Raw genomic sequence first — 16,340 nt, 5'->3', positions numbered from 1 at the left:
TTAACTTTATCTGACAGGGCTGTGCTGAAAAACTGAGAATCAATAAATCCAAGATGAGACAATAAATGTGAGTTATGGTCATGTTGAATCTACATTAAACAATGATCACTTACTGTGGGAAAACTATGTCTGATTTTTCAAAGTCGTTTGACCTCATTCAGGCCATTTCCAAACCAGTATATTTACAGAAATCACTTAGTAACACAAACAATTCATATTCTGTAATTTAATGTCTTGTGGCCAGTATAAAATGTCCTGCTGCGTGAGTTGCACACTCATCTAGACCAAGGGAGCATTACAGGATTTCTACATACATTACTCTGAGTAAAAGTCGATGCTACATTGCTATTAGTGTGGAATCCATTGGGGTCTGTAATTGAGCCTGTGGGCTGCTGCGCTGTCACTGCATCACACTGAGCCCGGGGCTCAGCAGCACAGACAGTAATGAGCCTGGCTTGTCCCCTGTAGCTAGTGATAAATGACATGGGCCATAATGGCTCCGCTCCCTGGCATCTGATTGACAGCAGAGCGAAGCAACAGTGATACTGTGAGCTATTGAACACGTAACATGCTGGATGTTAAAACGTGGGGGTTTACCTCTGTGAAACTGAGATTAAGGGGAAGTCGTAGAGAACAACCCTCTTATCAGAGCAGTGTGTGCTGTCGGCCTCGCCCTTCAGCCGTCCCTTTAATTGATAAATTATTTCCCCTCTGGAAGTGATTTAAGCTGTTGTTGATGCAGGGATGTTGTATACGCCATTAGATGAATAAATTGGGATGCTAAAACCCTAAATATGAATTACACCAAACACACCTTGAAGTATGGCTTTATATACTTGCTGCTACTCAGCTCAGTTATTCTGAAGAAGACAGAAACTCTGTGTATTCAGGTTATTTGTTCTTAGTCTGTGGTTAATTACTTGGTAGGTTTCAGTGTCTGATAAATAATCTAGTGATCCAATGACCAGTGAAACCACATGGTTATGAGCGACCTCTACAGCTGATCCAGCGCCCTGATCTCACTATGGAAGAATGAGTCTTTAGCTTCAGCGATGAATAGAGTGTCACATTATAAAAAAGCAACACGCTCAGGAGAAAAATACTCTTCGTGTCGGTGAGTGGAGGATGGTGGAGGATGATTCACAGGCAGAAAACTTAGCAACAGACCTTGGCAGGGTCTTGGGCTCTGAGCGGTGAGACGAGTAGGAACCTGCAGAACAGAAGTGGAGGAGAAAGCTTTGAGGCCATCTGGTTTCTCAAGTAGGAGATGCCAACTTAGGTTCAGTGGGAAACCTTCAGGGAGACATTGATTTCTTTAGTGTTTTCAGCAGCATGTATCATCCACACTCCATCAATGGGACCGTTCATCATTCTGTTTTTCTGTGTTTCTTTATGATTTTACACCTTTTTCCCTTCCTGATTTCAGGTATTTTTCTGGTTTGTGATACTGCAGTGAACACCCAGCTTGAAATCTATGTGGGCCAGTCTTTGTCAAATACACCCAACGGGCCTCACAGTATCACTGTTTGTCACAGCACTACAGTGCCTGCAGGGGTGTAATGGTCCAAATGAGCCGAAGATAGTGGAAGGCAACAGGAAAGCAGTTTGCTCTTCACCTGTCATCCACAGCCATGTTAGCAGCTCTGTGATGTTGTACATGCTCCTTGTAAAGTACATGAAGCCAACAATAAAGTAATTACGTTTTTTTTTTTCATGGGGACTGCAGACCTGTGCAAAATCTAAAAACATTTCATTCAATAATTGTTCTGGTTGATATTTTACACCACTAACAAGGCCAAAAAGGTGTTCTGCAGTGACGGTTGTGTTCCCACACCTCTCTGTTCATAACTTCATGTGACTTTTGCTTTCATTAGCATGATAACAACCGTTTCAAACTGTCCAACTTCCTTATGCCATTTAAAATAAACACGTGATTTTTGACTAGACAATTACAGACATGCACCAGTTACACTCATGCTCTTGTTTCCTGTTCAGATCTGTAACTCTACACCGATTTGTAGACAAAACTGGAGCCTCTTGCACCAAGCAGATTTCGAAAGGAGTGACACATCACAGGAGACGCTCACAGCGAGGATGCATGGTCAACCATCCAAAAATAAATAAATTGTTGTCTATAGTTGTATTGGTGGAAAAATAACTAAATAGTGACTTTGTTGATCTAGCAAAGATAGAAACAGATATAAGATACTCAAACTTAGGTAACATGTTGATGTACAAAAAATAAGATAGCATGTCCATACACTTAAGAATTAAAGTGAACAAATCTGAATTGAATGCTTCATTGCTGTGTCCTTTGTAGCTGCAGTTGGAAGTGCAGCTGTGGTTTAATCTGATCCCTGTTGCCATCACTTGCTAACCCTAAAATCACCTGCAGAGGTCACTGTTTCAGGGATCTGTCTTGAAAATGCTGCTGCTTTTGGTTTAACTATGCTCTACAGTATATGGACAGATTCGTACACCACCATAATTAAGTCTGTAAATGAGTAATCACACATTTTTAAATGGAGGAAACTGACCAGGAAGACAAATTCTCACTTATTATCAGTGTTACATTGAGTCAGGAATGACAAGTGCAAATAACATGCACACAACATCACTCACAATTAAATATATGATAAATAAATAAAATGGAGAAAAAAAAAAGACAGTTTGATAAATCAGTCAGTCCAAGTATTGATTGATCAGATATCCAGGAGCTATTAAACAAAAAGTGAATTAATACATAAAGATGGAAAACGCAGCCGTAGTTGAGATAAGCACTAAAATATAGTATACCACTGTGCTACAAATGGCAAAAAGCAACTATTGTAGTTAATACAACTGATGAATATCATAAATATCATGACCATTGTATTATTATACTATATAATTATGACATAATATCAGTGAGGATAATGACATTGCATGAAGGTAACAATGATGCTGCTAAGCCATCGGACACACCTACTCCCTGTGCGCTGCAGGATGTTGAGGTCGTCTGTCACATCTGCAGCTCAGACACTCAGTTTGATTTGGCTGCATTTGAGCTGATCTTTGTTCATTTAGACCACAACCAGGGCACTTTAACATGCAACTGTGGTTTCAAACCCTGCAGGTTTCCGTTCATCTGATTCTGAGCCCATTCTGAACCACACCTAATAAGATACTAAGTGACAGAGCAAGAGTTTTCTATCTGTTAATTATTTATCATTTATGCTTATTATTCATAGTAGCCTGTTCAGCTTCAATGTGAAGAGTCTGTTCATTTGATAGTGATATTTTATAAACTACAGTAGACTTCACACCAGTTTTCCAACACATGATCTGTTCTGTACTATTTTTAATCTCAGATCCTTTTATTTATTTGGGGAAATTAATGGACACGATTAATTGGACCATGAACCATGGACCATGGACAACAGATCTTTACAACAACAAGTGGATGTCTGTTTTCTATTTTCATGGTATTTCTTTTTAGATTTTCCACTTTGTGGTTTTATACCAATGTTGAATAAGGTGGCGATTTCTCTGGGAACAACTTGCAAAATAGCCGGTGCTGTGTTATTGTTTGAATGTATCATGCAAAGCACTCTGAATGGGTGTGAAATTAGCTTTACAAATAAACTTGCTTTGGCTATTGCTCCAGCTATTGCTCCACTATCACGCCACTGCTTATGAAATTTTAGTAATGGTTTATTTTTGTTACTCGGCTGCTGTTTGCATATACACCAGAGTTACGTTTCACACCATCGACAACCAAATGATCCCAAATAGACTGGAACTGTTACATGCATCCACAGGAACACAGGTCACGATGAAGAGGAGACATGGAAAGAACATGAATCCAACAGGACGTAGAGGGAAAGATGGATGAGGGAGGGAAAGGAAGGTGGGTGAAGAAGAAAAGGTCATAAGAGAGGAGAAGATTATCTAAGCTTGACTCATATCATGCCTTAAACCTACATAAACTGTAACCTATATCCAAGTCAGTGGCCTTCTATGATAGTGTCCTATACAGTTTACCGAGTGGCACTTTCTATAAGGCTGCTTTTATTAAGGTTAAGTAAGTTTTAACTTGACTTTAGTAACACTTCAAGACTCATTAATGAATGCTTTATAGATGTTATAGGACATTTATTACCACTTATAAATGTTATCTGTTAAAATAATTTATTAATAACTGGTTCCTACTTCCCTACTTGGTTCAAATAACTAACAAATAATTCAGTAGGTTATAACTTTATGGATCAGTTACAAGCTGTTAATAAGAGGAAATTTAGGGTTGCCAGGTTGTGAAAACTGCAAGTTGATTATAGTTTGATTTATCAATTTATAACATTTTCAGTTGTTCTTGTTGTTGTAAAATTGAGTTATACGTGTTGGTAATCTTCTAATAAGCCTTTACAGGTTATTGACTTTCTGTAGACATGATGGATTATTATAATAAGCAATCTTTCTGGGGGTATTAGAAGGTGGCACACCATATAGGAATCCCCATGAGTGCTGATTGAGGAGAATTAACACATACAAGTTCTTGACATGGTTGCTAATAAAGTTGTTCATAAGCAGATTAGAATAAAGAAATACACTTTAGTGCCTAGAAATAAATGGTGAGTTTGAAATCTGGCAATACAAAATATGTTGATATTAATGACCAATAAAAAGCATTCATTTAACTCCTGAAGGCTGTGGGCTACAAGTGGAACTCTATGTGTATTTTTTTGTATTCACTGAATCTGATTCGCCACTAACCCTAACCCCTAACCATAACCAGTAGCCTAATGAAAACGAAAAAAAAAAAAATCACGAGGGTCCAGCTGGGCAGCTGTAGAGTTAACATCTTACTCACATGTGGGAGCAGTGAACAGGCTGAGTAGTGTTATCTTACATAATTACACGGCCTAATTGGCGGTTCGGCTGCAGAATGCGTTCAGTCAACTGGTGATTTTAAAGCGCGTGCTGCTGCCTACCTACACGCTGTGGGCAACCCACGAGCAGAGAGAGAGAGAGAGAGCTACGTAATCTCTCTCTCTCTCTCTGTGTGTGTGTGTGTGTGTGTGTGTGTGTGTGTGTGTGTGTGTGTGTGTGTGTGTGTGTGTGTGTGTGTGTGGCAGACAGACAGACAGCGGAGCATCTCCTCTCTCGCATCAGCATCACGAGCTTTAATCGCTCTTTCTCTCCATCGCTGAGGCGTGGGAGGCGTCTACTGTCAAACCTGTGGAGCGTCTGTCTGCCTGTCCGTCTCTCCTCTGTCTGTGTCCGTCTGTCCGCTCAGCAGACAATATACTACACACACGCACACGCACACGCATCGACGCTTGTAGTTGTCCTAGTTGTAGTTTGGAGACAATAAACCGGTTCCACTGCTCTTTGGGGGGGAATCTCCGCTGTCATCCCGGAAGACTCAACACAACCTCGCCTCAAAGGAAGTTGAAGCAAACAGGTGCGTGGAGCTGCTCTTTCATTTCTCCCTTTCTCTCCTTATAAAATACATTTTAATTCTCTGTTTTATAACATCGCCTGCTGCATGATGTGATCTCATCTATCGCGCCGTAGGCTAATAATACATTTGATCAGTTTCCTCCTTTCATTGTTTATTTTATTTTTTAACTGGATTTGATAGTAAATCCATTCATGGTTTCTGAGCTGGGCTGAAACCAATTCCTACAGGTGGGATTTTTTCAGCAGCAACCGAGCAGGGCTGCCTGTATCTACAGCACACACGCACACATATTTCAGGTGGTACTGGTTTGATAATCTAAAGAAAACTAGGGCGGTGGCGTTTTTTGGTTTGTTTGGTTTTTCTTGTTATGCATGTGTGTGTGTGTGTGTCCTGTCAGTGGTTTTAATGCCGAGCGTCCGGGAGCGCCCATATCTCATTGCGCCCTTCTTCTTTTGACATCCATCCACAGCTGGTGTGTACGTAGCTGTGTGTAGCTACGAGTTAGTTATTTGGGAGCCAATCAAGCAGCCATGGACGCGTTTATGAAGGGGATCTCCAAAGCCAAGGATGGGGTCGTGGCAGCGGCGGAGAAAACCAAGCAGGGAGTGACTGGAGCAGCTGAGATGACGAAAGATGGGGTTATGTTTGTAGGTGGGTGCTGAGGATTCATTGGACTGATGGTCGTTTTATGTGAAAATGGGATAGGAAGCTTGGAAAAGTTATTGGTTAATTATAATGATCATGATTACTATTATACTAATCATTATTAATATTATTATTATGACCCTTATTTAGCCTATTTTACATTACTGGGTATCTACCCTTGACTAATTGATCATCATCTGCATTTTATTTCAGGTACAAAGACAAAGGATGGAGTCACAACAGGTAACACTATCATTTCAAAAATCATTAACATAAACCTGTTCCATTAATTTGTTGCTCTGATAACAAATCAGTCAGTGCATGAATTTACACATTTCGAAAAAAGAGTTTTTCTTTTTTTTTACACAAGTGGAGCATAGATCTTTGACATAAAGATACAGGAGTTTAATCTGACTGAATCCTCTTGTGGTCAACAAGAGAGATGCGCTGTAACTCTGCAGGTGAGTAAGTGGCATATTCCACCACCTGACTCAACACAACCGGCCGTAACTCCCCGTGGGCCATGCGTGCAGGCCTCACCATTTCTCATATATAACAAGCAGAGGAGCTGAGAGAGACTGGCTGCTGTAGGCATCCAGGAAAATTGCTTTTTTTAAATGTTTTTATCTCTGTTAGGATTTTTTTCCCCACAAGCTTCTAAATAAAGGAAAAGGGGGATGATAATATCGTCTCTCTCAGTGGAACCAAGCAGCCTACATTAGACTCATGATCTGATAATGTGCTCTCCGGACATCCATAGGCAGAGATGTCGCCCCACAGCGAAGAGCAGCTGAGTCATGATTAATTATTATGTGTTGGAATCCATCATGACACAGCACAGAGCATTGGTTCCCAACCATTTGGGGCTTGTTGCCTCCTTCGTGTGACACCATGTCATCAAGTGTTTGTTTTTTTTCTTGTCACTGAAATGTATTTGCATGAAAAAAAGAAAAGATTATAGGAAATTAAGATTGTTTTTGGGCAGCTTTAATTACTGTGTGACCCTAAATCGAGCACTTGTTGTAATGGGACTGGAAACAGCATGAGGTAAACAAATAGGAGGCTAATCTGATTTTAAAATCTTTACAAAATCTCAGATTTAAATCAAAAAGTTGACGAAAAATTCACAAGAAACAAATGTGAAACCAGATGAACTGCTATGCAAAACCACACACGAAATGACGTGGCACTTGTTGGACAATAAGAGGCGGGGCGAAACTAATGTGTGGAAGGATTTCTTTTAAAAGGAAAAGGCCTCTGGGCTGTTCCTCAGGTCTTTCACTTCACACACCAAATGATATTAAATGACAATCCTGTTTTGCATAGATCTGGAGGGCGTTTCAAGGAGATGCAGCAAAGTATCTGACAGTGCTTTTTATGAAGTGAGAGTGTTAGTAAGTCACTAAAGGGCAGCACCTCTTACATTATGTTTCCTTCCCTGCGATCACTGTGGAAGCTTTGAAATCCAACACTGCGAGATCTGTGCTGTGTTTATCTTTTTTACACAAGCCAATCCTCACAGGTATTGCAACTCTGTAGAGATACACCCTGCTGAAACACCCCTCCTCCCCCTTCTCTGCTTCTTTTGTCCCTTCAGTCGCAGGTAAAACTGTGTCTGGAGTGTCTCAGGTGAGCGGAGCAGTGGTTACCGGGGTTACGGCTGTGGCCCAGAAAACTGTGGAGGGTGCAGGAAATATTGCCGCCGCCACCGGATTGGTCAAGAAGGATCCAGCCAAACAAGTAAGACTTGATTTAAAGTCAAATTGAAAATGAAAATACAGAAATATCCTTTGTGTGTTTAAATTGAGTTGAAGTTTTGTTTGATTGATATTTCAATACACTGTGACAGCTCCTTCTACAATAGTTTTTGCCTGTGGACTCTAACAGTGATAATGTATATGGATAATTTATGTTTTTTATGTGCAGGCACTAAAAATAGTTCATAATTTAACTTGCAGGTGTAGTGGGCTGTGGTTGTTAGCCATTGCTAAGGTGATTTAAGATGATTCCAGATGTTACTCCATAATAGTTACCTGCTCACTCTACATTATCCATTACTTATCAATCAGGGAAATGGGAAGAAAGGACATTCAGTCCAAGGTGGTTAGCCATTGTGCTAACATTACAACATAGATTTTGTTGTGTTATGTATTCTGGCCCAACTTACTTTTTTACTTTCACATCTGGGCGATTCCATGCATTATCTTCCGGTGTAAACTAACAGCCAATAAGATTTTGTGCGTGTGCCAGAATCGCTTCAGATTTGGAAGAAGTATTTGATCATTGCATCTGGACCCGACTTGGGCCAGGAACTGATTGTTGTATTGATATATTGACAGAGAATCCCCACTGGAGGCATTTGCTCTCTCAACGATACTATGAGGTGCTGAAACTACAGGACAACTTGTTGCTGTTAGGTCATTAGCCATCATCACCACCACATCTGGAGCTAAGAAAGGGAGGCTGCTAATGCTAACTAACCTACTGTGTAGAAAGAGTAGCCTACAACAGTGAATGTGCAGGGGCTGACAGTGACTCAGCAACTGGTGAAATACCACGACAAAGTAACAATCTGTGGGAATCAGTGCTAACATTAATAAGTTAGAATCGTGTAGCAAACATGTAGCTATGGGCTCTATGTACAGCTCCACTACTTCCTGAACTTAATGCTGCTCCTTTGTTTCCTGTCTTACATTATTGGACAAACTGATTAATCCAGGTGTGTCCGAGTCGTCACAATGGTCAGACACACCTGGATTAATCCATTTGTCCAATAATGTAAGACAGGAAATAAAGGAGCAGAATTAACTTCAGGAAGTAGTGGAGCTGTGCATAGAGCCCATTGGCTATAGACAGGGCTACCATGTGCTCTTGTCAGTAGTGCAGTATGAAAACTGACATAGTGTTTTTTCAAACACCACAATACAATTGCTGACCCTCACATATCGGTCAACGGTTGCCATGGGAAACACTCAGCCAGACGCTCAGTGCTTAGACACTTTTCAATAAATATGTCCATGAAATAGTTTTATCATTTCCACCGTTGTAAAAGATTATTCTTCTTCTTGAAAAAGTGAGTAAAATTCAATTTTCAGTTGAATTGATGGATGCTTACTCTTTATATATCTATCAATGTACTATTGAACACACCTTTAGAAGTGATGGTTCTGCAGCACAGCACATCCCTCCATTTCATGCCACTGGCTGCAAGTTAGAAGTCTCCACCATGTCAAAATGGCCTCCTGACCTTGAGTCGTTTGTCATCACTTCTCTTGTCTGCTGTGCGTCAGTCTTCTCTGAAATGAAAGCCGTTACATATTGTTAGCTTTGCCTGCATTGTTCATCAGTCAGTCTGGCCTTCGTTTGTCCAGAAGGAGGAGGTGGAAAAGGCAGTTTACCGTAGAAAACAATTTACTGCTGCGACACTCACACAAATTTGAGAAATGATTCTTCTTTACTCTTTTCAGTGTCTTCTTTCAGTCTATATTTATCTCTTAGCTTCAGATTTTGATAGCTGTACATGTAGGCTACTTTTGCACAGTCAAGGTCGTACTATTTGTTTAGGAAATTTGAGGTTGTTCGAAGTTACAGGATTAAATTTTGGAGAATTTATTAATGATTATTTAGCTTCAAGCTGAAATAAATAAAATAACAATGTACTACTTCAGCTGACATAGTGTCACATTTTGCTTTTATATATTTGCCTAAAACAGCCTTGAACATAATCAATTCACATGAAAACAGAGACATGTGAAACATGCATTGATTGACTGTGCATGTTCTAAGGATCCCACAAAGTTGGATCACTCTCAAAACTGCAGAGCAACATTTTCACAAGTTGATCTCTTCTATTTACTAATCTATCTATCTAATTGATGCATTCTTGACGACAATGTGATACACACTCTCAACACTTAGTCATGCTTAAATATGCAGGAAAGTGTAGCAACAGAGGTATCAAGAAGACTGCTATCATCTGCAGCTTTTAAAATATCAACAGAAATCCTTAATCACACTTGTGTGTTTGTTTATGAGAAAACCTTGCAGGATACCTTTAATTACAACTTACAAGGTGTAAAAGACCCTGATCCACAAATTTCTCACTTTTAAATAACACCTACTCTTAAGAGCGCAGGAGCTATTCAATATTCAGACAAAACAAAAGTTTACATGCTCATGGACTAGAAAACACCGGTGTCACTGTTTCATCATTTGTTTTCACACAGTTACACACCCCTGTGTTTCCACCATCATACATCTGTATTAATAAGGTGTTAAAATTGGATGTAATTCTGAGGGGAAGGCTAAATTTGCCTTTAATTACCCTCTTCTCTCATTACATTGCTTGGACTAGCAGGAAATGATAAACCAATCAAATATTTCCCCGGGTAGCGCAAACACGCTGTTGAACGTTTGTTGTGATGCTCAAGCTCCAGTCCCTTAATTGGCGACAGAACACATGGGAATCTGTAACAACATTTTAGATAACAGCGCGCACAGACACACACACACACATTTACACATCTTTAGCTCTGCTTTAATTGACTGTGATTAGTGAAAAGTGCAATACAAAAAGATAAGATACCAAAGTTATTTTCCTGTCGGTGGCAACAATGACACCTGAACAAAATGTTTTTCGGCCGATCTTACACTGAGGCAATCAAGAGATTTTCTCCCCAGCTGTTTTCATCTTTTGTTTCCCTCCCTCGATGCATTTGATTTCATTATCAAAAGGTGGCATTTTGCCACAAATATCCAATCAAATCCCTTCATCTTTCATGTTATTAAGGCAGCTAGATCACTAGTAATGGTTTACACCCTGAGGGATAAAACAGTGATGGAGGTTCCACCTGGGATGTGAGCAGCTTCATAACGAGGAACCCAGACGAGCCAAAAGCAGAACAAACTAAACAGATAGACAAACAGACAGTTTGTGGACTGACTGATGGAGGAATAAATACACATTTAAAAAAAAATCTTGGCATTCTCAGGAAGATTTTGACACAGACAGCAGCAGATTGTCCTCGTTTACCCATCATTCCCATGTGGCTCAGCCATTAAACATCATTAATATTGATTTCATTTAAAAATTGATGCCAGGTTGAGAGAGCCCATCAAAGATTGTCTCCTGTGACACACACACACACACACACACACACACACACACACACACACACACACACACACACACACTAGCAAACAGAGGATGGTGGCATGCTGAGTCTTGATTAATCTCTTCATCTGGTCGTTTCACCAATTCATCAGCTGCTGGTGACTCATATCAAGAGACACAAACGCGAGGAAGGTGGAAGGAGATGGCAATGACAATGAGATAGTGGAGCAGGCAGAGTGGTGGACACGCAAAGGAGGATACATAGAGAGAAAATAGATAATGGTCTCAACAAACACGTCTTATTGCTCAGATCTTTTCAGCAACTTGCAATAAAAGAGGCTGCTGCGTTTCACATCCCCAAGGAAGCAAATTCTGCTTGAAAATTGTTCTGAAACAACACAGTAATCGCATGTGAGGTATTGCTTTGATCTTGCTTTGGAAGAACACGGATGTTTCAGGTTTGACTTGTCCTAAAAAAAATGACTGAACAAATCTTAAACTCTTGGCCAAAGTTTAGTCTGACCACAGCAAATAGAATAAAAAAACAGAATTTATTGGCTGTAGTTCAAGTATGTGTGTGTGTGTCTGTGTGTATTTGCATAAGCACGCGTTTCTCTGGCTCTGCTGGGTGAACAGATGGGAGACTTGATGGGTGGTGTTAAATGCAACAGCAGGAGGAATAGGTGCAATAACTGGTTTAAGGTTATGTCAGCTGCTGGTGAGTGTGTCTCTCTCACACACACACACACACACGTGCACACATCAGCTCTCTGTGACCGCTCCTCATTAAAGAAGGTCATTTCAGCAGCACGGTGTAATCAAGGCATTGTTCAAGCCGGACCGGACAGACGTCACCCTCCTCCTTCATTAGCGCTTCATGCCTCGTCTCTTTCTCAGCAGCCCACTCTCTCAGAGTGACCACCGATCATAATGACTGTTACCAAATTAGCACAAGTGCCTTTTAATGTAGCAGAGGACAGAGCAAGAGTGGGCTAAATTCTGCATCTCATTCAGATTCAAACTTAGTTTGCCTTCAATGGCTTCATGACTCCTGCACATTGTCCCTTCTGATGGATAGATTTGTCCCTGAATTACAAAGACCTGTCTTCTGAACTTTTAGCGGAAAACATCTTTCTAAGTGCCTTCAAACAACAAACTGTCTGAGATCTTACACCACAGTGGTTAAAGTAGCAGTTTGTAAGTTTTGCTGTCGCTATATCCAGCATTAGCATAATATCGGTCTACCTGCAAGTCTCAAAGACACGCTGTTTCGCTGTCTCAAGCAGTGGAGAGCAACATTCTCTCGTCTCTATCATGTTTTATCATCTACTGCAGTTAGCATGCTACCCAGCTAGCCCAGGCCTGCCTTGTTACTTTTCCGATAGCGACTCACTGTAGCCTACTCTCCGCCCTGCAGATGTAGCACTGCCCAGAGGATGTATTACATCTTGTCTTGTAAATGCAATGATTGAAAGTTGTCAAGCAACGATCACCACTACCATCAAGAAAGAGGCAGAAAAAATGCAGAAATTGTGTGTATAAGGTTCGGTTAGGTTTAGGTTAACCAATGATCTAAGTTTGGGTTAAAGGTCAACAGAGTAAGCATCATAGTTTGTCATTTTTTGGGGGGCGATGGACAGTGTCACTTTGAAATTCTTGTTTTATTATCAAAATAGCTATAGATTATTTTTCCTTGGATCAAAGTAATCGCTGACTTTTGCAGCTCTATCTATGTCGGTTCTTTATTAAAAATGTAAAATCACAAGAGGCTTCTCAAACAGATCAGTGTTAACACAAAAAGGAGAGTAAGGGTGTGAAATTGAAAAGAGTAAGGGTTTAAAATGCTCAGTTTGTGCCCAGATATGAGCACTTAACGCCGCTCTTCATTGTATTCTTCATTCCATCTACAGCCTCTATTTGTGCACACATTACACCCTCTCAGGTTTCTGCATTCAGCAGCCCCTCTCCTCTTCTTCTATTTTCTGTTTCCACATTACACATTCATGCTTTTTGTCTTCTTTTTTTTTCTCTCAGGGTGTTGACGCCTCGGCAGCACAGAACGTGGCAGAGTCACCAGTCGACTCTGACCCTGCTGAAGCTACAGAGGTAAGACTGCACTAGCACCTGGCTGACAGCTCATATAGTGTGAAGCTGGATTCAGTATATTAGTGCAGCAACGGTTGATTCACAGCTAAGTGTGAAATATTTTTGCATCAGATCAGGTGGTGTGTTCGTGAACCGTAAAGTGTTTCAAGCTTCAGTATTTCATTGTGAGAATGAATATGCAGGCTTGGTTTAGTTACATTAGAGATTTGAATGTCAGTCAGTGTGTTATGGGAAAACAAGGGAATAATGAAAGTTAAAAATTATAAAGTCAGTTTTAAAGCAGAAGTGAGTGATCCGGTCGTTTTCGCTAATGCTGCGTTCCAGGCAGGCTTTTGAAATCGTAAATTACAGCTTCAAGTCACAACTTACGACTTTGTAGCGTTCCAGGCAACCCACTCGTGTTTTTCTGACCTGTTTTACCGGTGAAAGTCACTATAACGGCCACTCGTAACTTCCGACCGGTGAACTCGTACCAGATCGAACTGGTACCACTTCACGGTCGGAAAAATACGAGTTTCCTTGAACGCACCATAACAGTCCTCGTCGCTACATCACCACATTCACGGCGTTCCTTGGCTGCACACACAGCCCTGCATGCCGTTCTCTCTCCTCATTGGATAAAAACTGTAGGATACGATAAATGTTTTCTCTTCAGCTCAGAGCAGAGCAGAGGGACTGAGAGACCCGTGTTTCAGTCCAAACACTCTATGTAAGTGATTGCTGTCGGAAGATATAACTATTTAAGACTTATATTAACACAAATATATCACTCACTTCTGCTTTAACTACATTTGTTAAAATGGCATTAAAAAGAAAAAAACCTTTGCTAGCTGACATCCAAATACACATCCCAGACAATACAGCTCCATTAGCTCCGTCACAGCACAGACATTTCCACCATTAAAAAATGATTTTTTTTTTACACATATTCTGCATGTTCAATAACATATAAATGAAAAAATAACACAGGGAAACATGTGACAATGTACTTTTCATTTCACTGTATTCACCCAGTGAGAGTGAACACATCAACTGTTTCAAAAGAGAATTTAAATGTGGCAATTTCTGGACCATAAAACATTAAAAACTGATTTGAATAGGCTGCTTTTGAAATGAAATCACCTGGGAACACAGAAAACGTCGACCTTTGAATTATTTTACCAGGTTTAAAAAGTCATTTTAAGGTTTGTGTACCGTCTGGCATTTGGTGGAGGTAAATGGCATGCATTTATGGTCGGCTTGTCCTCCGAACATCGGAGGAATAATCTCCCTAAGACGAAAAGCAAATAAACATTTCTCGGCTGAAGCCCTGCTAAGGACAAACACAGACGTGACAGCTATGAATAATCCATCTTAATGGTTGTTGCTACATTACCTACACCGGTTTACACAGCTCCTGAGCTGTCGTGTCATTATGTACAGAGTTGTTTGCATGAAGGACGGTGAATTCACAGAGCGTCCTCTTGTCCCTGTTCTTCTCAGGAGGACACCGACGACTGAACTGACTGAGAGCTTCACAATCAAAGATCAATGACCGAAACATTCCATGTCGCTCTGCCAAGTCCCGTTGTGCCTCGTTTTGGTCCTTTATGGAGTCTGTGCCCAGCGTCTGTGTGTATGTATGTGTGTGTGTGCGTGTGTGTTGTCACGTATGTCTGTACTGCAGTATATGTGTAAATGTAGAGAAACAGAGGTGCTGCGTGAGGGTGTGTATATGCGTGTAAGTCTGTGTGTGTATGTTCCTTCAGTCCCGAAACGGACCTCAGGTGTGTGTCGTCCGTGACCTGCTGTCATTTACAGTGACTCCCTCCCACTGAGAAGGACACCCGGTCAGTGTGTGTGTGTGTGTGTACACGTGTATGTGTCTATATGTCAGGTTTCCGTCAATGGCGTGGTTATGTTATAACTCAAACATGAAAATATACCACAATTTACCACTTCAAGCACCTAAGTGTCTCTATATAAATGAACAATTTACAGTGATCTGTTTGAAATGGAAGCATAATAATATTCTCTATTTTTGTCTGTATACTGTCGCTGTTTTCTGCGGTGGACTATGAAGTGCTAAGAGCTAATTGTGCATTCGTATTGTATTTTTTAAGTTATCACTGCTATGACAAATGTATCACATCCTGGATGGACTTTTGAAAATCAAGAGCATGTAAACAACTGTTCAGCTTATTTGCTGTGATATAAATTTATTTGGACTTAAGTGTTGAATAAAATATGTAAAAAGTGTCTTGGTGGAAGTTTTTCTCACTTTGCCCAATCATCTGTACGTTAACATGTGAAGGGAAGAGACCCATGCTAAATCTACAGTAGATTTCAAATTTGTGGGAAAAATACAAAGGTGCTTTAATTCCGTAACTATAATTGGATATATAACAAGTATATAATAAGTATGGTGACCCCTAAGGACTTTAAAGCGAAAGTAGAAATGAGGAAATATGTTCCAAATTAAAAAAAACAAGAAAAGATATATGACTTTTTGCAGTGTTCTGCCATATGGATTTTCCAAGCACATTTCCCGTGATAATTGTGCTTTAATTGTTATAAATGTTTTAGTATTTGTTACATTTGACGACATGACTTTTACAGTTCTGTAGCATTTTTGGATGTATATGCCAATTCCTGAGTGTTTGCACCTTTACAGATGATATTCAGTAATGGAGACGTGATATCATGCAGTGTTTCTGCTGTCCACTACTGCACAGATTCATATACTGTGATAGATTTAATATTTGATAAAATATAAATTACTTTGGCTGGTACTAATATTTTTTCTCATTACACCGCATCTTATTCTCTTTTTGACACTCTGCACCTTCAAATCCTTTCAGTCGCTCTTGGGATGTGACGTCAACACATCCCAGATTTGATTTGTTATTTAAGAAGATGTGTTGACATCTGTTTTATTTTAGTTCATCTAAACATAAAGATACTGCATCTCAGCTGGATGTCACATCATTTTCTTTCTCTCACTATCATCCCTTGAGACAGTGGGGGGAAAAAAAGCAGGCAGCCAATCCCCTG

At 40.2% G+C, this 16,340-nt stretch overlaps 1 protein-coding gene across 1 annotated transcript; it reads left to right on the top strand.

The window, feature by feature from the left end:
- Positions 1–5,973: 5,973 nt before the first annotated feature.
- Positions 5,974–14,807, top strand: LOC310995086 (uncharacterized protein; the record flags this gene model as incomplete). The annotated part of the gene is made up of 5 exons (XM_083984015.1): positions 5,974–6,094; positions 6,302–6,331; positions 7,686–7,828; positions 13,236–13,307; positions 14,790–14,807. 5 exons carry the CDS (start codon positions 5,974–5,976, stop codon positions 14,805–14,807), a joined length of 384 nt encoding a protein of 127 aa, XP_083840141.1.
- Positions 14,808–16,340: the final 1,533 nt, after the last annotated feature.

This window comes from Trachurus trachurus (assembly GCF_905171665.1).
Source record: "Trachurus trachurus genome assembly, chromosome: 12".
Taxonomy (NCBI): Eukaryota; Metazoa; Chordata; class Actinopteri; order Carangiformes; family Carangidae; genus Trachurus; species Trachurus trachurus.
The sequence above is the reverse complement of the archived record's forward strand: the minus strand, read 5'-3'. Positions and strand labels throughout refer to the sequence as shown.